The 21060-nt window shown below is 45.3% G+C and overlaps 1 protein-coding gene across 5 annotated transcripts; it reads right to left on the bottom strand.

Annotated features, from left to right (window-relative positions):
• Positions 1-2518: 2518 nt before the first annotated feature.
• On the bottom strand, positions 2519-18219 carry C15H8orf48 (chromosome 15 C8orf48 homolog). Of its 5 annotated transcripts, XR_015773893.1 has the most exons (9): positions 18192-18213; positions 17453-17541; positions 17098-17335; positions 16449-16592; positions 10885-11096; positions 9301-9453; positions 8014-8276; positions 4123-4240; positions 2519-2613 (listed from the first exon to the last, which is right to left on the bottom strand). XR_015773893.1 is itself a non-coding variant. In XM_014256415.2 (7 exons), the coding sequence occupies exons 3-7, from the start codon at positions 17324-17326 to the stop codon at positions 8166-8168; spliced, it is 849 nt and encodes a 282-aa protein (XP_014111890.2). In that variant the 5' UTR covers positions 17327-17335; positions 17453-17541; positions 18192-18213; the 3' UTR covers positions 4252-8165. The 5 variants fall into 5 exon arrangements, 3 of the variants coding, with proteins under 3 accessions (XP_014111890.2, XP_014111891.2, XP_014111893.2); XR_001331769.2 differs by lacking the exon at positions 2519-2613 and having other exon boundaries at positions 4006-4240; XM_014256415.2 differs by lacking the exons at positions 2519-2613; positions 4123-4240 and having other exon boundaries at positions 4252-8276.
• Between the last annotated feature and the right edge of the window lie 2841 nt (positions 18220-21060).

The raw sequence follows: 21060 nt of genomic DNA, 5'->3' as shown, positions 1-21060 counted from the left end.
AGCCCAGCCCAGCAATCCTGGAATGACCCTGGAGCAATCCTGGCCTCGGGCAGCACAGGTGACACTGCTGTCACACACACAGCAGAGGTGACACTGCTGTCACACACAGCACAGGTGACACTGCTGTCACACACACAGCAGAGGTGACACTGCTGTCACACACAGCACAGGTGACACTGCTGTCACTCACAGCACAGGTGACACTGCTGTCACTCACAGATCACAGGTGACACTGCTGTCACACACACAGCAGAGGTGACACTGCTGTCACTCACAGAGCAGAGGTGACACTGCTGTCACTCACAGAGCAGAGGTGACACTGCTGTCACACACAGATCACAGGTGACACTGCTGTCACTCACAGCACAGGTGACACTGCTGTCACACACAGATCACAGGTGACACTGCTGTCACTCACAGAGCAGAGGTTACACTGCTGTCACTCACAGCACAGGTGACACTGCTGTCACACACAGAGCAGAGGTGACACTGCTGTCACACACAGATCACAGGTGACACTGCTGTCACACACAGGTTTGGTGCCAGCCCCTCCAGAGGTCCCAGCAGTGCCAGAGCAGTGCCCTGAGGTTTTTGGGAAGGGATTTGCCATAAAGCCTCGTCCTTACCTAAACTCAGCTGAAGCCCAAGCCGAGCTTTGCAGATCCGAGACTTTCAAGCGTTCCTGGGTTGGTTTGGCAGCTCCAGCTCCCGGCCCCGAGGGAGATCACAAACCCCAGCCCTTCCAGAACCAGCTGCTTTGGCTCTTGGTGGTTTTATTTTCTCCTCCCCACGGGAATGTGACAGCTGTGGACACAGATGAGATGAGATCCAGGTTAAGGTGACAATGACAAGATCAGATTTCCCCCAGGGACATTTTCCCCTCCTGGACTCGCACTGGAGGAGGACACTTGGCTGCTCCATCAATCAGAGGGGCATTTCTCAGCTTCTCCAGTGCTTTTATTGCAGTTTCTTTCCTCAGGCTACTCGAGAGAGATGTTGAACACACGGCCAAGGAGCACTAAAATATTCTGTCACCCCTCCAGCAGCGCCACTCGCAGACATTCATCAGCCACCTGAAATGAGATTTCAATCAGCTCTCCCTCAACCACAGCAAAACCTGAGCTCTAAACTTCCTTCAAAATCCCCATTTCCCTCCAAACATATTGTTCCAAACTGGCAGGAAATGTTATTTACATCTTTTAGCACCAACAGGATGCTGAGCTGTATAAACAGTGGTTATTACTAATCAGAATGTGCTGTTAATTAGGAGAGAGCCTCAGTTCTCTGTGAGCCTGAGTGGGATGAGCTTTATTTCTGTAAAGAGGATGAACTGCATCCTATCAAACACAGCATCTCCAAACAACGATGCTCCAAGATCTCTGAAACCTAATTTTGGCCTCCAAGCATTTGGGAGGAGGGTGGAGGGGGTTTGGAGCAAGCTGTTATTTGAAATAAATAGCCCTGAACGGTACTTGGAGCTCCTCAAAGGAAAACACCCCGGGGCAAATCCTCCTGTCCCGTTTGGAATCGGGAATCAAGAGCAGAGCAGCCTTGTTCCTCAGCTTTAAATCCAAAATGGGATTTGGATCAGGGCAGGGAACGGGGAGGGCAGAGCAGCTCTGGACTTCAGAACTGCTCAGATGAGTGAATTCTTTAGGATTTGTCACACACAGCACATATCAAAGGCAAATGACTTAAAAGGCTTTGAAATTCCATCAGAACTGTGGGAAGGTCTGGGGTTAAATTCTAGTTTACAGCTCAGTGTCTGTAGGAGAGCTCACCTCTCCAGTAATCCGGGCTGGATTTTCAGCCAGCACCTTTCTCCAGGTCCCAGATTTGCAATCAGCGAGGAAACCTCCTCAATTCCACCGTAACTAAAACTCCAGAGGATTAGAACCCCAAATTCAAGCCCAGTCCAAGAGCAGATAAGTAGAAGAGGGGAAATTAAACCCCTTCAGGAACGTGAGAACTCCCATTTGCAGCTGATTTTGTTAATGTGGGTATAATGTACAGAACAGGCCTTTGATTTCCCTCTCTTCTGGGAATATTTTGGGAAAGAAAAAAAAGAAAATCTTTCACTGAAACAACTCCTCAGATAGAAAGTTACACTTGTTGCAGCACTTGCTTTGCTTTCAGCTCCAGCACAAGCTCTGCCACCACAAACTGATTGAATTTTCTCCAATTATCTCTTGCAGAAAACAAAGAATCCCAAAGTGGCAGCTGGCTGAGCCTTCCCTGCCCCTTGATGAAGAAGACAAGGCATTGCTGAGCTCAGAACCCGGGATAAAGCTGCCCTGTGCTGGGCACTGTGTGCCACACGCTGCTGCTCGTGCACCCCAGCGCTGCCTCCCCATGCCCGCAGCAGCCGGGGGCAAAGCCGGCTCCTGGATGACAGGACAGCCCTAATTCTGCTTCTCCAGGAATTCTGACAGCTCCTCCCCAGCCCCAATGAGGCCCAAGTTCAAGGAGGCTCCCGGAGCTGCACTTTTGGCCTCGGCAGATTATGAGAACTTTGCTGACCTGAACTCCACCAGGGACACGGAGAGCGAGCAGCTGGAGGGGTCCCTCTCGTCCACCATCGCCCTCATCGTCGTGCTGGTCATCATCTTCTCCCTGGTGATGACATCTCTAATCACCTACTGCTTCCACAAGTGGAAACTCAGAGGGAAAAGACTGCAGAAAGCACAAGAGGAGTATCAGAGAGACCAAGAAAAGAGCATTTGCCAAAGCACACCTGGACTCGTTTCATAAAAAGAGAAAACCAGGATCCACCACAAAGTACTCTTGAATTACCTGAAAATCACAAGAGAACTGCGAATTTGAAATTTCCAAGCGAATACATCTTTGTTTTATCTCATTTCTAAGAGTTGTTAGCAGTTTGGAGATTTCCTACAGCTTTATTATACATATATATATATATATATTTATACATTTAGTCTCATTTGTGCCAAGTAAAACCAATGCAATGATGTATTTTTAATCTCTTCTGCCGTTTTAATCCTCGCTGGGCAAATTGTGGCAGTGCCTGTGAGGGTGGGGAGGGCCTGGCACGGATTCCCAGAGCAGCTGTGGCTGTCCCTGGATCCCTGGAAGTGTCCCAGGCCAGGCTGGAGCAGCCTGGGACAGTGGGAGGTGTCCTCGCCGTGGCAGGGGTGGAATGGGATGAGGTTTTAGGTCCATCCCAACCCCAATTTTCTGTGCATTACTGAGCCAGTAAACCTCAACCTGTTGCTTTTGCTCTTTCAAAACCCCACTGGAAGGTGAAGAGGCAGATTTGGGGTATCCCAAAGCAGCCCAGCCGATCCAGACCAGGGGAGTTGTGCTGCAGTGATCCCAAAGGGGCTGGAGGAGTTGGAATCCACTCGGACTTGGGGCTGCCAGGTCATTCATGCCCCCAGCAGCAGCTCAGACATTTCAACCTTCCCTTCACACCAGCCTTGTGCTGAGAGGTGCTCGTGGCATCCCCACAAAGTGGATTAAGGACATCCAGTCCTAATGGAACTTGAATTCCCAAGGGAAGAGACAGCCTAAACCTTTTTTTTTAATTAGGCATCGAATCCTTTTTAAACCACCCATACCACGGTGTGTTTCTATTTCCATGTCACAGAGAAATGACAGATTTATTGTGAGTAGCACATCTAAGTAATCTTTTCTAACCAAGTGATGGATGTAATATTAGTAAATGTCATTGTTTTATAAAGCAGAAACCATGTGAAGTTGCCACCAGCCCCCTGCTCGAGTCTACAGCTTGCTTGCAATTACCAGTACTGCTGTATGTATTTTTAAACGAGCTATAATACTGTGATGATGCTGTAAACTTACCTCTGTAGGCAAAAAAAATGTTCTATTTCAAAATGTCAGGATGAAGGATGTAAATGTTCTGAAAGTGCTATCAACAACAACAACAAAAAAAAACCCAAGAATTTTCACAGAATATTCCAAAGGATTCTGTCACATGCTACAAATCTATTTTACAAGGGTATTTATGGATCATACAGCCTAGTCTGTGAGAACAGTACTATTTTATTACAGAATAAATAAATGAATAAATAAGCAGTGAATATCCATGCCCAGAAGCTGGAAAATGTTTGGGGTTTTTTGTTTTTTTTTTTTTTTAAGTACCCTGATCAGTTCTTTAGGTAATCTGGAAGATGGAGGATCCTGACAGAAGGAATCCACTCCCCCTCATCTCCCATCCGCATCCTGCTGTTGTCAGTGCTGCCAAAAATCTTCAAAATCACTTGTGGGGGAAAGAAAAAAAGGACAATTAGTTGCATGAAAACAATGGAAATGTGGTGTTTGTGGGATTGAGATCTGCTTTGCCATCATTTAAACCCCAGGAAAGCAGGCAGGGCTGATCTGCACACACCCTGTGCCTTCCTCAGGGGCACAATCCAAAGTCACTCTCTGAAAATCACATCCAGTGGTAATAAAATTACAGCTTGAAGAATGCAAGGAGATTGGAAAATGCTGGAAGAATGCAGAGCTGGGAGCACTGCAGCTCTTCAGGAGGACACGTGGATGGTTTGAAGGAACTGCACTTGGCTCAGGGTTTTATTGTTCCACAGGGCAACACGAGCCCTCCCAGCACCAAAACCTGGTCCTTGGTGCCACCAGCTGAACATTTTTTGTCAAGTTCCCACTATGAATCAATGGGTTCAGCTCCTCTTCTTGGAACCTGATCAAATGGACTGTGGTAAAAAAATAAAACTAAAAAAAAACCCCAAGTCTCACAACACCCCAACCCCATGAGGGGAATTCCTTAGGAGGCACTGAGGGACCCCAGGGGAGCCTGGAGCATTTCAGATCCTTGTGTAACTTCAGACAAAAGGTTCAGGATTAATGGGAGGAGGCCACAAAGATGCTCCAAGGGCTGGAGCTCCTCTCCTGTGAGGAAAAACTGAGTTGGGAGCGTTCAGCTGGAGAAGGGAAGGATCCAGGGAAACATTCCTGTACCCAAAGGGAGCTGCAGGAAAGATGGGGCACAGCTCTCAGCAGGGCCTGGGCCCTCAGGACAAGGGAGAATGGTTTTACCTGAAGGAGGGATGGTTTAGATCAGATACAAGAAGGATTTTACACTGAGGGTGGGGAGGCCCTGGAACAGAATTCCCAGAGAAGCTGTGGCTGCCCCTGGATCCCTGGAAGTGCCCAAGGCCAGGCTGGAGCAGCCTGGAAGAGTGGGAGGTGTCCCTGTCATGGCAGGGTTAGGTGGCCTTCGGAAGGTCTCTTCCAACTCAAACTCTTCTATGATCCTACACTGGACCACTGGGACCACAACAGATTTCCTCAGGAAATCCAAATTCAAATATCCCAGAATCATGGAATGGTTTGGGTGGGAAGGGACCTTAAAGCTCATCCCTTGGCATGGGCAGGGCCACCCTCCACCAGAACGGGTCATTTGTCAATATTTAGCTTTGTTGCCAGCTCACATCCAGGGAAATTAATGACATTAAAAGTTCACTCCCACTCAGAGCTGGGCTAGCAGCCTGGTGGGATTGAGATGGAAGTTTTTCCTAGAGATACAAATTCCCTGAGCCTGAGAGATGGATGGAAAGGAGACTGAGGAATGAGGGAGCCTGGAATGCAGGGTGGTTTTTATAAAGCTAAATGTTAGTTACAGTGCTGAGGGCCATGGGAAACTGATTTTAATGACAATTTGAGGAATGGAAGTTTCTCCAAAGGGTCAGTTATAAAATCCAAATATCCCAAAAGCGAATATCAGCACACACAGAGCATGGACCAGCTGAGGTGGGAGAAACCCTCTCTGTTAGCACAGAGCTCAGAGCAGTGAACCCCACCACATCAGCAATCATCCAGAAGATTAAATCAAGCAACTCTGGGTGGCAAGAAAGCCACAAAGGCAAAGCTGCAGAGCACTTTGAAGAGGCAGACTGATTTGTTTCACAGCCACTGCTTTTCCCAAGGAATCCCTTTTGAGCCACCCTGCTCCTTTTATGCCCCAGCAAGCACAAACCAGGCAGCAGATGAGTCAATATTCCTTGACCAGAGTTTTGAGGTTTCTTTGGATCAAAAGAAAAATCTGCTGCTGGAGGGAGGAGCTCCTGGAAGGGGAAAAAGGAAGATTCATCATCCACCCTCTTTCCCACATCCCTGGCAAAGTTTTGGATCTCCAGCCTCAAAAACTGCAGGATTAGAAAATAAATTATTTAAGGACTAGGATAATTCATTCCACTGCCTATCTCTAAGAGCTGCTAAAGAAAAACACTCAGACTCACTGCTGATAAAAGAATGAAACAACTGTAGTGAGCAGCAGGAAAATGCATCCAACAGCCATCAGCAAAATCTGCTTTGATTTTCCTGAGGAGTTACCCGAGTTCTGTTTGTAACATTTATGCAAACAAACAAGAGCTGTGCAGGCACTGTGTGTGAGCAGGATGCTGTTCCACAAATACTGTCAGACACATAACCCAAATAACTCACAATAAACTTCAGGATTTACAGCAGGCTTGACACCAAGAAATTTCAGTAGCTCTAGGAAGCTTCTATGTTCTGAAAACAAAAATATCAACATGTGCATGGAAGTCACTTTTTGTGGGTCTGCAAAGGCTGAAACCTGTGCTGCAAAATGACATTTTCAAAGGGTTCAGCTCCTGATTGTCTCCCCTACACCTGACAGCCCTTCCAGGGCTCCAGCAGAAATTCTGGGTGCTTTTCCCAGTGTTTGCAGAGACTTCCAAAGGCTCCTAACAAGTAAGGAGCAGAGGTGGGGTGTCCATGAAGAGATTGGAAGGCTCGGGATTTAAGGGATTTGAACATTTCTAAAGGATTCCAGAGCAACAGGAGGGAACAAGCAGGGTTTATTCATTATCCAGGTGCTCTGCAGGCACGGTTTAAAAGGGGATGTTTGTAGGGGAGTATTTTGATGGATTATTAAAGCTGTTTGCAAGGACAGCCAGCACTGAGTAACTCAGGTTTGGGTTGGGTTCCCACCCGGGGTTTGATCTCCTCAGGATCCACTCCCAGGGAAATCACCCAGAGCAGATTTTTAAGCAGCAGAAAGCAGAACTTTGCTAACACTTCTGTTTATATCCCAGCATTTCCCTCCAAGTTTTCCACTGGATTTTGGGAAGTGAGAACAGGAGGTTAAACAGCCCTCAAAGACTCTGATAAACAAAAGATGAAATGCAAACCCCACTTCGGCAGTGAGGGTTCTTGTCCCAGAATGGGGGAGGAAAATGCAACAGGGGGATTTAATTGTCTCTGCTCTGGCACAAGAACACAGTGTGGGGTCACAGACAGGGATATTCCTCCAAGATTTCCACGGAGATGTGAATGCAGGGAAGTCAGGAAATGGGAGGCTGAGGAGAGCCAGGCCATGGCTGAGCCCTGAGGTGCCCACAGAGCTTTGGAGGCCACAGTGAGGATGATTTCCTTGTCTAACCCAAAGATTCCCAGCACAATTCCATTTTATTTGGGTGTGGACTGAACCCCAGATCCATCTCTGAACAACAGTGATTTTGTCATCTTGAAAAATTACAATAAATTCCAAAGTATTTCCTTATAATTCTTATTCCACTTTTAATCTGTTGTTTTTTTCTCTCTATCCTATATAGATTCCATGATTAATTTATTATCGTTTCTCATCCCATTGGCATCCCCACTCCTGCTGATTAATTTCTGTTAGAGCCTCATATTTCCCTTCTATAAATACTGCATTTCATTTTACTGCTTTCTATAGTTAACTTTGCTTTTTGTCCTCCACCTGGGGCTCTCACTTTCAATTTACCATGAGACAGTGGGCAAAGACTGAGCTGAAATGCAGTAATTACACCTCCCTACCCTGGCAAACAGAATCATTTATTTTCCTTATGGATGGAAGCAGCTGGGAGCTGCTCTGCAATCCCACAGCAATTCCACAAAAAAAAAAACAATACTTCTGGCTTGTCAGATTAATAATGGAAAGTGTTGGCTTCTGGAATTTGAGAAACCTATGGAGATGGATTACAATATATTGCAACATTTGCATTGAGGAAGGAGAAAGGGTTGACTCACACCCCAGCCAGGCAGATTTGCTTCCACCTGCAGGAATATTAACCAGCACCCAATCCATCACTGCCAGAGCAGCTCAGATCCAAAATCATTGGAATTCTGGAGGTGACTGCCCACAGGAGGCTCTCCCAGTTCTTCAGCTACTGGAGTTATGGTTAATCCAGGCTCTCCATTTCCTGACCCTTCAGCCTTTGCCACAAGTCCCTGGGATCCTCTGAAGGTTTGGGAAAGCTTCTGAGAGCTTCTCCTAGAAGTGTGAGCATGTCCTGGAACAGAAAGGAGACATGGGATTATTCAGGATTGCATTCCTGCCATTTCTCATGGCCTGTATCACACACCCAGCCCCTGAAAGGAGCCAGGTGGGCAGCACCCATCCACACAATTTGGTGGGTTTGAAAGGATTCTGTTTAAAAGCTCTGTCCAACAGCATGGCCCAAAAAGCAGGATTGTTCCCTAAGGAGGGACAGGGAAAAGCAGCTGGTCTTGCAGGAAAGCAGGGGGGAAAAGTGGGGAAAAGTGAAGCCTCACCTGAGCCTGAAGCTCTCAGACCTTAGGTATGGAGTGAGGAAGAGTCAAAACTCTGGAGACTGGAATTATTAGGGAAGAAAGAAATGTGTGGAGCAGCACGAACTCCTGCTCATCATCACAGGAAGAGAGCTGGGAGGTGCAGGAAAGCTCCTGCCTTCACTCTGACCCCTCCCAAGGAGGCAGAGGAGAGCTCTCCCTTCAGGAAGATCCTCCTGAAGAACAGCCACAGGAGACCCAAGGAATTTTGCACATTTCACTGCTCCCCCAGCTGCTCCAGAGGCACTTCTTACTACAAAACTTCCGTCTTTGGGACACTGGCACAGAATTCCAAGAAGAAATCTCAGAGTGTCCCAAGGCCTCAGCCTCCATCACACATTGCAGTGTCATATTCCAAGATTCCCATGGCAAAGGATGAGCAAGGAATCCCAGTATGGGAAGTTACCTCCTATCACATCATTTAATTTGCCATTTCAGCTTGGGCAGCCCAGCAGAAAGAAAAACTGGGGAGAGAGAATCAAAAGGGACCCAAAACCAATTCCAGGACATCCTGGGAATGACCTTCAGCTTCCAGAAATTAGGAAGCTCAAATGGCTTGAGGAGAACGTCGGCCCCAAGCATTTTTGTTCACAATATGGACCCAAATTCTGTTTTGGTTTTGCACTGATCTCACTGCCATAAATCAGGGGGAATCTGAATTACAGATTCTTTCATTACAGCATCTATAAAATGCAGCACAAATTTTTTTCAACAATATTTGCTTACTCTGGAGTAAAACTGTTCTTCCAATTTTTCTTGGAGTAAAGCACCTTCCAGCAGAGTCTTTTTTTGCCTGAGAAAGGCAACCTTGGCCAGCTCTGCTTCCTTCTGCTGGCAGTCAGGACATGTTGAAGCCTCGTGGATTTCAGCTTCTGTCACCTGGAAGAGGAAACTTTGATGCCATGAGCAATGTCTGGCCTGGCAACTTTGAGAACAATTAATAAAAATACACAGAGGTACTGTCTAAAGACAAAAATTGGCTTTTTAGGCAGTGGTAAAATAATTCAGAGTCACAATTCCATCATCTATAACTGTTCCTATGCTCACTGGGTGCAAGACCTTAAGCACCAACCAGAGGGGTTATGATTTTATGATATAAATTATATTTATACATTTTATAAATAAATTGAGAGGCAAATAAACTCTGGAGCAATGAGTTCAAACAGGCAGAATCCAACCCAGACTCTGCAGTTCTGTCTGTGAGATAATCAGTGCTACTCAGGGGTTCCTAGGTTAGTTTATCCACCATGAAATCTTATTTAACAGCATTACACAAATCCCAGGGTCTGTGCTTTGATGAAATATCAATGGTTTTATCTGATTTAATTGACTCAGATTCCATCTGGCTCCAGAAACACATTAAATTGCTACAAAAGCAGGAGAATCAACCGAAGAAAGTCCCATCCCAGGCCTCTCTGTCCCCTTTTCCCTGACCTCCTCTGGATAAAAATGTTGTGTGGAGCTACAGACAGAACCAAGCAGAAGAGCAGATAAAGTTACTTTTCTTAGGGAATGTATTCCCACAATGTAACATAAATAAAGAGGAAATAAAAATTCCACAAAACTTGCAAGGTGGGTTAGCATTAATAGAAATTCAAAAAAGCAGATGGCTGAAATGTCAAAATCATTTTAAAAGACAGGAAGCCTGAAATAATTATCACACCAGAGCTGACTTTAAAGCGTTATTTTTAGGTGCAGGGCTGAGGGGAGGAGCTGAGGCATAAAACCCATCCTGTAGTGGGAAAAAGCCACTGGGCTGGTGACAAAAAAAGAGATTTGAATTGGGTAAAGATGAGCTAGAGGCTTCTTAATGAGGGACTGAGGTCAGCAAGATTTTATTGGAACTGTTTTTATCAATATTATCTAATGCCTTAGAAAGCTGGGAGCACAGGCAGGTTTTTGCCTTTGGAATTCTTTTAATCCTGGAGTCACAAAGACTTCACAATAAAATTATATGCAGAATAATTTGATAAATAATTGGGGCAAATACAACCAGAAAATAAAAGTTGTTTTTTTTTTTCCTTCAGCTGATCCAGGGTTTCTTGTAAAATAAATGATGATCCCAGCCTTGCTCAATCACACAAATCAGGATTTTATCAGCAGACAATATTTTATGATGGTTATTTGCTACCAACAGTTCTACAGTGGTGTTTAAGAAATGAGAAGAATAAATCCTGTGATATCAACCCAAAACCTCCTCCAGAGCCTGGCATCAGTAAGGTCTGCCTGATTTTATCTTGTTCTTTTGGCTTTTTTCTCCAGTGGTTCTCCCAGAATTTAGGGGAAATGTCCCTTTCTCTCCCTCAGTACCTGTCTCACAGCCTCCCTGGTGTTTTCCAGCAGGATCCTGTTCATCAGCTGGGCAGGAACAGCACAGGAATCTCCTGTCCCAGTTTGCCTGGCTGGGACTCCCCACTGCAGCTTCCTGCACCTCTCTGCCTGCTCCTGCCGCATCCTGCTGATCCTCCTGCTGCAGAAAGACCTGAGAGCCTCCAGTTCTCCGTGGGGTAATGCAGGAATTCCTGCCAGGTATAAATCAACAGGACAAGAGCATCAATGGCTGTGGCAGGGAAAGGGGAATTGCTGCTCTTTATCTGTGTCACCTCGTGTCAGCCAAGGAAAACCCAAAGACAGGGTCAGGCCCAGCCTGCAGCAACAGCAGAGCAGAATTTAAACCCAAATGTGGATGGGAGCTGTAGGAATTTGCACAATAAATGGCTCTAAAACAGCTCCAAAAGCAGAATTTAAACCCAAATGTGGATGGGAACTGTAGGAACTTGCACAATAAATGGCTCTAAAACAGCTCCAAAAGAAGAATTTAAACCCAAATGTGGATGGGAGTTATAGGAATCTGCACAATAAATGGCTCTAAAACAGGCTCCAAAGATGGGAGGAAATAAAAAGACAAAAGGTTAATGGCACAGGATAAATAGATTAGCAAAGCAAGCACTTAAATACTATGACATTAAATAAACTGGCTGTCAATAACACAGATTTAGCATCTCACTACCTGAAACTGCAACTTGCTAAACCCAAATTAATTAATATTTCAAGAGAGCTCTTGATCAATAACTCTAAGGAGCAATTTGTAAGAAAAATTAGAGGCAGTGTCCACTGAAGTCACTCTGGAAATACCTCCAATAAATTCCACAAACTACAGAAAGGCAATTTTTTTGGAGGAAACGTAATTAGAAAATACATTTCCTCTAAATCTTCAACAATTCATTCCTAAATTCTTTCTAAGATCTTATTTTTAAAATACCATTCCCTCTTTCATCTTCTCTTATCCTTCCCAGTGGCATGTAAAAATAAATAAAATAGAGATTAGACTTCAGCTGGGTGGGTTGGGATGGATTTACAACTTCATTCAGGGCTTTTGGGGAGATTTTCCAGAGGCTTAGAGCACAATCAGTGCAGTATTTCATGGACAGCAGCAGGGGATGGGGCTGGGTGAGGTGGAGACACCACAACTCTCGAGGTTTCCATGCCCAAAGTCAGGCAGGTGATGACTCCAAAGTGTGGCCAGTTTAACTCCAAGGATTCACACCCAAAATTCCTGCTGGGAGTTTGGATTATATCACTTAACCCCTCCACATTCTCTTTTTTCAGGATTAAATTCAATTTCCAGACAGGCACTTGGCATTCCAGTCCCACAACACAAATCCTCGAAACACTGAACAATGGGAATATAAAACTTCCCCTAAATTCCCTGGGATTTATTTAGTCCTGAGTGCACAAGACACAGTTGTGGAATTGTGCAAAGAAATGGAGCATCTCCTCAGAAATCCAGTTTTTATAAAGGATAAGGGAATCCATAATTAAAACTAAGCAAAGCAGGAATTTTGTGGCCTCATGGACAACATGGAAAATACGTTTAAGTGCAATTACCACAGCTCAGAATTGAGCATCACAGAGCAATTTACTCCTCCTAAGAAAATGAAAGTCAATTTAAAAAAATTCTGAGGGAGCATCACAAATATCTCAGTGGAAACCATTTCAGTCATCAGGTGATTTTCCTTACAAGAATCGTGAAAAAAAGTGGAAATTATGTGCCACTACTGGGTTTAATCACACTAATAAAATATTCCTAGCAGGTTCATTTATGCTGAAGATAGAATGAATAAAAAGATTTTAAAAGTTACCATTGTGAGGGGGGAAAAATCCAGAACAAAAGCATTTGAGTACTCAAAGGGAGAAGTAAAACACATCAGGTCCACTGAGCATTTAGTGACAGTTTAATACCAGCCCGAATAATTCACTTAAGGTTCTCCTGACATCCACAAGCGCAATTTTATTAAGAATTGGTTTCTAATAATGCATAAATCCTGTGCTGCCACACACCCACCCATCTGCTCATCTGCACCTCCAGACTCCAGCAGAAACACTGGCAAAGGGAATTTTTAAACCTCAGTGCACGACTCAGTGCTGGAGTTACTTCTTCATATTAACTCATGCTTAACAGGAACTTCAGCAAGAACATGAATCAGGGATCAAGGGCTAGAATTTTACTGAAACAAACCCAAAAAACCACGAGGAAAGTCTGTCTTGTAACTGAAGTATTTACACAACCAGATTTCCCCCAGCTGTGGGAGGTTCTCTTGCCCAGGGAATCTCAGCTCTTGCTTTGGGGGTTGGGTTTATTCCCAACTTTTCCACGTGGGATCCAGGCACGCTGGAATGCTCCTTCTCCCTGACCTCCCTGCCAGTGCCAATGACTGCTCCACAAGGATGTTTTCCTCAGGTTTGGTTGCTCCAAATCCAAATCTCTTCATTGGAGTAAGGCAGAGCAGGTGACGAGAGCAGCCCAAGTGACACCAGCCTCATCAAGATGAGCCACGTCTGACGCAGCAGGAAGGGCACAAAACGTGGAATATTTAGGAAGCAAAGCCCCCCAAAGCACACCAGGAAGCTGCTGGGATTCCAGCAGCCCAGGAGAGATGAGCTAATCCCCATGTCTGCAGCCCCAACCCTGCTGAGGGGGTTGGAACTCAGTGACCTGTGGAGGTTTTGCTGTCCTGACATTTGAAATCCACAAGGAGGGAGTAAAAGAGGAAAATCTTTGAGTTTCCTTTTCCTTTGATGTCTAACTCTGATTTAATAGGAAATTTGGCAGGCATTTTGTTGTTACTATTCCCTACCAATACTCTATTTTAAAGAAGATAAAAAGTCAAAAGAGATCACTGTGAAAGGCAATAATCAATAACTGCTCCTCAGAAAGGTTTTACCTCTGCAGCTCCAGATAACATCTTCATAATGACATAAATTGATTTTACAGTTCAGATGAACACGCTGACAGCCTGACCAGCAAAGAGCATGAGAAAGACCCCTGCAGATAAAACAGAACTGAGAGAAATTGGCTGAAATGTCAGGCTGTTCATCACAAATGGGAATTTTAAGTGAGTAAAACTCCTCCAGCACAGTGAATCATCCCAGAGTCACGCAACAACCTGGGTTGGAAGGAGCTTTAAGCCCATCCAGTGCCACCCTGGGACACATCTCACCATCCCAGGCTGCTCCAAGTCCCATCCAGCCTGGCCTTGGACACTTCCAGGGATCCAGGAGCAGCCCCAGCTCCTCTGGGCACCTGTGCCAGGGCCTGCCCACCCTGCCAGGGAACAATTTCAGGAACAGTGCAGTGGTAGAGGTGCAGAAAAATAAAACAGGCAAAGCATTTCACAGAGACACATTACAGGAGTGAGAGGCAACTTTGTGAGCACAGCACCAGCGAGGGGGTTAAAGAGCCCCATCTGAATTTTCAGATACATCAAAGCTGAAGAATTGCAGTTTCCTGAGTACATTTTAAAGATGACTAACATGGAGCAATCTCTGTGGAACTGAGAATTTATAGTCGTGTTGTGATGCATTTGCCTAATAACAGCTCATGCTACAACACTGGGGTGGAGGGACAAAGATGAAAATTTCTCACTTCTCCCGAGGCCAGCGTGTTTTTCTCCTTTCAGCCCACAAAGAAAACCATGAAAAATAAAAATGACATTCCAGGGTGTTCCCACAGGCAAACCAAAACATTTTGCTCACCCCATCACATTTAACCCTATTAGCAGTAAGATGAGAAGTGAAGACTTGAGGCAATAAAACAAACCCTAATTCAGAGTACCCTGTGTGCTCAGAGCACTCGATTCACTGAGCTGGGTGTTCTGAGGGGACTCACTGTGCAGCAATCCACTTCTAGGTGAGCTCATCTACTGCAGTAAAGAAAATAAAAAATAAATCTCCAAGCTGCTAAAACAATACAAGATTTAGGAGCTACCAAGTGCTGAAGGATTAAGTCCAAGAGAAGCATTGATAGATACCAGAAGATGAAAGTTGCTGGGCTCATTTTATGGTAATGTTCTGCAATAAAAAATGCAGTGCATGGCTAATTATGCTTGATTTGGGGATGGGTACTGTGTTTGCATCAAAGAAAGGCATGAACCATATTTTGGGCTCTTCATATGGATCACTGGAAGCACCGATGTACCTGAGGCTGCTGCAGGGACAGGACAAGCAAAGCCAAGCCAGCTCTGCACCCATCAGCTCAAGATCATGGAACAGAACTGGCTGCTCCAGCCTCAGTGACCACTCTGACCCTCCCTGCCATCAACATCCACCAGCCTGAGGCTGAGCATTCCCTGGTGCAGAACTCCAAGGATCTGCAAGTGATCCCATGAATGAAATCCTCCAAGCACAACTTTCAAGGGAAAAGCCTGAGGAGATGGAAAACATCCTCAGCCTTCAGCTGTGGTTCATCATTCATTCAGTGCCTCTGAACTCAGCAGGTCCCTGATGTATTTCAGGAAGTTTCCCTTGGAGGAGCAGGCCAGGAGAAGCCCTCCCCAGTGCAGAGCTGCTCCACACAAGCTGCCTCCCCTCACCTGCAGGACAGGGAAATGCAGGAGATGAGTCAGGAACCCCCAGCACTGACCCAGGGCTGTGGGGAAGGAGCTCTGCCATTCCCAACAGCCTAGGAGTGACCTGAGGTGCTGCTTTTCTCAGGACAGATGGGTGCTTTGAGGATGCTGCTACACAAATCCCGTGCCATGAAGCGCCCAGGCAGGAGGATCTCCTGGTTAACTGGTCCTACAATGACCTACAAAACTCCAAGTTTGCTCACTTCCCATCAACATGCAGATTGAGGAAGGTTCCCCGTCTGCTCCCATTATTTTTTTGCTCAATTACAGCTTTCTTGCTCTTTTTTCTTAATTAAAAATAGCACCTCTGACACACTTTTTGACAGACTTTAGCAGGGCTTGCATCCCACCATCTGTTCTTGCAGTTCCTTGCATAACCAGTACATGGAAATGAATCCTTCCTTCCTCCTTTCCCTTCTCCTCCTCCTCCCTACACCCCATCATTATTTGGGTAAAGCTGCTCCATTGTTCCTGCCAAAACTGGTGCCCTGCTGCCTCCCTCAGATTGGGAAGGGAACTAAAACAGGGCAAACAAATAATTCAATTATCAGTAATTTGTTGAATAACAAAGGGGAAAACCCATTTCATGCCATAAATTCTGAAGTCATGTTTATCTTGGAAGGGAAAATGCCCAAATTTCCTAGTACCTCTACAGCTGGAGAGGAAAAAACCTGGATTAAATCAAACAATTAAATGTCAAATGTGGGGACATTTTTTAATGTACTTTCCCAGGTTTGGTGGTAATGCATCACCACTTCATTGGGGGGAGCATTAAAGCCACGTGTGATATGGGACACAAACTGTTCTCCAGGAAAGCATAAAAAGAGAAACTTTGTACTTAATTACTTGGCTAATTAAGCCAGGCTAATTAGCTGGCTTAATTTAATAGCCTGTGAATAAAATTTAGGTCAAGTTTACACCTCCTCCCAAAAGAAACACAACGTCTGCTGAAGTTACCAGACTCACCAGCAGGAGTTCTGCTCACAGACTGATCTGGCCCAATCCCAGTGTCTTTATTTTTCAGATCAATCCATTTTCCCATGGCATCCATCCATTTTCCTATGGCAGCTCTTTCCACTGCTGCAGGATCCACTGCTTCAGACTCCTCCTCTGCAAGGAGAAAAGGCAACTTTGAACACACACTGTGAGGAAAGCAAAGTGAGAGGCAAATAATTATCCACTTGAATGTGCCAGTTCTCCCTGTTGAGGGAGGGGAAACTCTGGGCCACAGAGGAGGCCACAGATTCCAGCTTCTGCTTTATCCCTCATCTGATGCAGCTTTAAGGTCCTACCCAGCCCTCTTCAGTATTAAATCCTGGAACTATCCCATGGAAAAATTGTTTTATGGCCCAGCTACTTTTCATACATAGTAAAAAGCTTGGAGAATTGTTTTTTTAAGATGCCAACAGAATTTCAACATCACAGGATTACTAAGGAATGATTTCCATGGCCAAGTCCTCCCTGTGGAGCTGTCTGAAGCATGGATCTGACCTGCACTTTGCACAGCAAGGACACTGTACGCAATTTTCACGTGTTTATTTTTGCTGATTCAAGCCCCCACTGCACTTTTTGAAGCTGTCAAACACAGGCCTCAAGCAGGGAGAGCTCTGCCTACCTACAGGACTTTGGCCTGCCAGTGATGATGAGCTTTGCAACGCCTCTGACACAGACTCCCCCTCCAAATCCTCTGTGGGACACCTGGATCCAGGTGTTTCGCTCTCCTCCTCCCCGCTGAAGGACTCAAAGGTGTCTCCTGAATAGTCCAAAGCAGAGCTGCTGTGACTCTGGCTCAACCCCAGCCTCTTCCCGTGGCTCCCGGAGCTCTCTGCTGGGTCAGTGGCCATGGGGCAGCCCTGCAAATAAAAACAAAAACAAGGTCAGTGTCACAGGATTACCTAAAGCAACACGGGATATACATGGGGCTGTCACACCACAACAGGTGGGGAAAATCGCAGCACAGCTGTGATTACCAAAGCACATCCAGATCCACAGGGTAAATGTACAGTAGCAGTTAGCACTGATCATTAGCTGTGAAATCTGAGCAGCATTCCTTTCAAACCTATAGTGGAATACAGTAATGCTTGGATAAAATTCTTCATTAAAAATAAAGAAATAAATGAATGCAAAATTTCCCCTTTCTATTATCTAGAAGGAACTTACAGGAAGGATGAGGTAAGACTATTTGCAGCAGCAGATAGTGATGGAACAAGGGGGAATGAGTTGAAATGGAAAGAGAGTATGGTTAGATGAGATAGTGGGGAAAAACCTTTCACTGTTCCAGGCTGCTCCAAGCCCCAACATCCAACCTGGCCTGGGACATTCCAGGGATGCAGGGACAGCCCCAGCTGCTCTGGGACCTGTGCCAGGGCCTGCCCACCCTGCCAGGGAACAATTCCTGCCCCATATCCCATCCATCCCTGCCCTCTGGCACTGGGAGCCATTCCCTGTGTCCTGTGCCTCCATCCCTTGTCCCCAGTCCCTCTCCAGCTCTCCTGGAGCCCCTTCAGGCTCTGGAAGGGGCTCTGAGGGCTCCAGCCCCGCCGCAGCTCCGTGGCCTCCCCCAGCCCCGCTCCAGCAGCTCCGTGCCCGGTCACTCCCCGCAGCCAGGGCCGGGAGCTGCTCTGCCCTTCCCTCCCTCCTCTCGGCCCTCAGCTTCGGGCTCCAGGAGCTGCTTTTTCCTCGTCTCGGCCTCTGGAGCTCGCTCCTTACCCCGGCCCGGCTTCCCCGGGCGGGAAGGGGCGGCCCCGGGCGCTGAGGGCGGAGCGGGGCGGGGAGCCCGGACCGGCCGCGGCGGAAAATCCGGGCCCGAAATATTTTATATTATTTATTTTATAGGATCGGTGCTATGCCCTCACATCAAACCCCAATTCTGTCCCACATGGATTCCCAGGTGTAGCTCCCTGGGTTTGGAAAGGAGCTGGGGAGCTGGAGCGTTTCAGGGCTGGGAGAACATGGCTGAGAACGGCTGAGGGAAATGCGTAGGTTTAATCCCCACAAGGATCTGGGCAATACATTGCAAAAACACTGTTTTAAGGTTTTACAAGTGACAATATAATACTGGCTTTCGCATTTACGTGTTAGTTTTTGCGTGTTGTTACTGATCATAAGTATTTTTATCCGGTGCAATTTACAATTCCTTTATAATAATAATAATAATAATAATAATAATAATAATAATAATAATAATAATAATAATAATAATAATAATAATAATAATAATAATAATAATAATGTAATAGAATCTATCAGTTTATGTGTGCACAGTATAGCGGTGTGGTTTTCAGCCGATCACCAAAACCAACCCAGTGCTGGATATTGTCCCTTTTTATCCCTTATTAAACTTTTAAAATTCTAAAGAGTGAACTTTGTTTTTCACAAAGGGCTGGATGGAGGTGTGACAGTGGCTTCTGTGAAATATATCGTGTGCTGCTACAGCTCTGCTTTGCCATAAGGACAGAAAAGGCAAGAGAAACACATGGGGATTTTAAAATTGCCCTTTTTACCTTTAGGACAGTGTATTACATCCAAAAAGATGAATGCGGATGGCTTTGGATGTGACACTTCATGGAAATAAGATACAAAAAATATTCCAGGGCATGAAATCTTCCCATATTTTCAGGTATTCTATAGGTTACATCATGATAAAAGCAACTCCTGGGATCTTGCTTTAAAATTGCTATTTCTGGTTAGCTAATACAACTTGTTTGTTTGTTTGTTTTGTTTCAGTGAAGTCTCTTTTGGCAAGAAAAGCTGGTTCTTCAGTCCTGGGATGCAGAGTGTGTTGTCTGTCGCTGGGGTTTTATCCTCATGCTGAGTTTGGACTGCCTGGCTGAAGGACAGAGGTTTTGTCTTCTCTCCCATTTGATGAAGTGCAGTGATCTTGTGTCTCTCGGAACAGAGAGCTCTTGTGCTGATCTCTACATTGAACACAAAGAAGGATTGGCCAGCGTGAGATGGATGCAGGAGAGTAATAAATGCATTGCTGCAGTGGAGTGTAAAGCAGAGTGGAATAAACAGCTCTGCCTACACATTGTTCACGTTTAAAATTCAGTTGTTTGCTGAGTAGGCTGCTCGGGGCCGGCTCTTTTCTTGTAGTTTGCTGCAAGAAATTAAAATAATTCACATAGCATAAACATTTCTTTTACCTTTTCTGCCCATACAAATGAGAGCAGCGATCAGAGGGAGGTGTGAGTGGAAGGGCAATTATCTCACTGCAGGAGGTGGGAGTCAGCTCAATGCCAGGAGCTCATGGAGGAAGGAATCTGGAATTATGCAATGATGGAATTCTGTGCAGTTTAGATCAGCCAAAGCTCCCTTGTGTCCTAAAACTTTCCAGCCCAGAGGTTCACCTTGCACTGGCTGCTCTGAGGTGTTTCCTTCTCGAGAAGATAACGTGGCAGCCAGGCTGAGGGAGATCAGGGTCTGGAAGGATCTGGAAAATAAAGTGAGAGATTTCATGCTCTGGGTTGTAAATCGGGGGGAAACAGGGCTGGGAGAAACATTACCTTTTCTTTAAAATTCTAATGAACATGCACAGAGAATAACACAGAATAACTGAGAATAACCCAGATCCCCACAGCTCCCACTAAATGCTTTGATTATTTATCATTGCCCGTTTTTTATGGGAAGAGTTGACATTAGATTATTAGTGACCTGAGTGGTATTTGATTTTTTTTCCCCTTGGAGGTTAAAGACTTTGTAGTTTCCTGTTCTAGGTCCTTTTTAAAATTCATTTTAGAGCATGAAAAATATATTGTTCAGTCAAGTTTATTTCTCTGACATTTATTCAGAGCAGAGTGTGATCCTAATATTAAAGGTTTTTGATGTGAAGCCCGGGATACAGACAAGGCTTTTCAGTGGTCTTCCCTAAAACAGGGACATTTCATCAGTGCCTGGGAAGTTAATATGTTGGAACAGCATAATTATTTGAAGGAGTGTTTGTTTTTCAAGGATTTGTGGGTGATATTAGATGGCTCAGCCCAGTTGTGTCACAAGGTATTAAGGTTTCTGCCTGCTAAAGTCATGGAGCTGGGCCTATATAGAGCCATAAATAAAATTGTGTGAGAGCCAGTGACAGACTCTGACTGCAGCTCAACTCTTTATCACATGTTATATTCAATTTAAACACAATTGTTGAATTCCTTGCTGTGGGCAAAGGCTTTTTGATTTCTCCTTCTATTGAAGTTGTAATATCTTAGCCCGTGAAACTCGCTCTTGCCAGGTGTGTTTCTCAATTAATCAGCCTCTCATTAATGATGCCAGCAGAATTAATTGGGCTGTCACCATGAGGCTGTGTATCCAGTTGGGAATTACGGGGTGAGGCCAGTGGGATTAAGCACATTTTGATTGTGGGGGAAGTTCACGAGGCTCAATAATGAGATGCTCATGGGCATTATTCTGTCACAAAGGGCAGTTTCAGGCTGGAATGCTTTTTTTAACTCTGGAAATATGAAGGACAAACACAAGAACTCTTAGGAAATTTGAAAGCATTTGTTGACAATTTAAGGTACAGTCAAGGTTTTCCTCTTTATCAGCACAGAAAGAACTGCCAAGGAGCCCCCAGACACCATAAATCATC

This window comes from Pseudopodoces humilis, chromosome 15 (genome assembly GCF_049639895.1).
Source record: "Pseudopodoces humilis isolate 2021_Gansu_Grassland_sample_001 chromosome 15, ASM4963989v1, whole genome shotgun sequence".
Lineage (NCBI taxonomy): Eukaryota > Metazoa > Chordata > Aves > Passeriformes > Paridae > Pseudopodoces > Pseudopodoces humilis.
This window is presented reverse-complemented; position numbering and strand designations above follow the sequence as displayed.

What these genes read in the sequence shown, in the direction of transcription:
- C15H8orf48 (XM_014256418.2), bottom strand. Translation starts at nt 17,326, where the DNA reads ATGGCCACTGACCCAGCAGAGAGCTCCGGGAGCCACGGGAAGAGGCTG. An exon ending in GGCAGGCCAAAGTCCTGTAG is followed by an intron (nt 16,593 to 17,097) that starts GTAGGCAGAGCT and finishes TTCTCCTTGCAG; the next exon opens with AGGAGGAGTCTGAAGCAGTG. An exon ending in TGTGAGCAGAACTCCTGCTG is followed by an intron (nt 11,097 to 16,448) that starts GTGAGTCTGGTA and finishes TATACCTGGCAG; the next exon opens with GAATTCCTGCATTACCCCAC.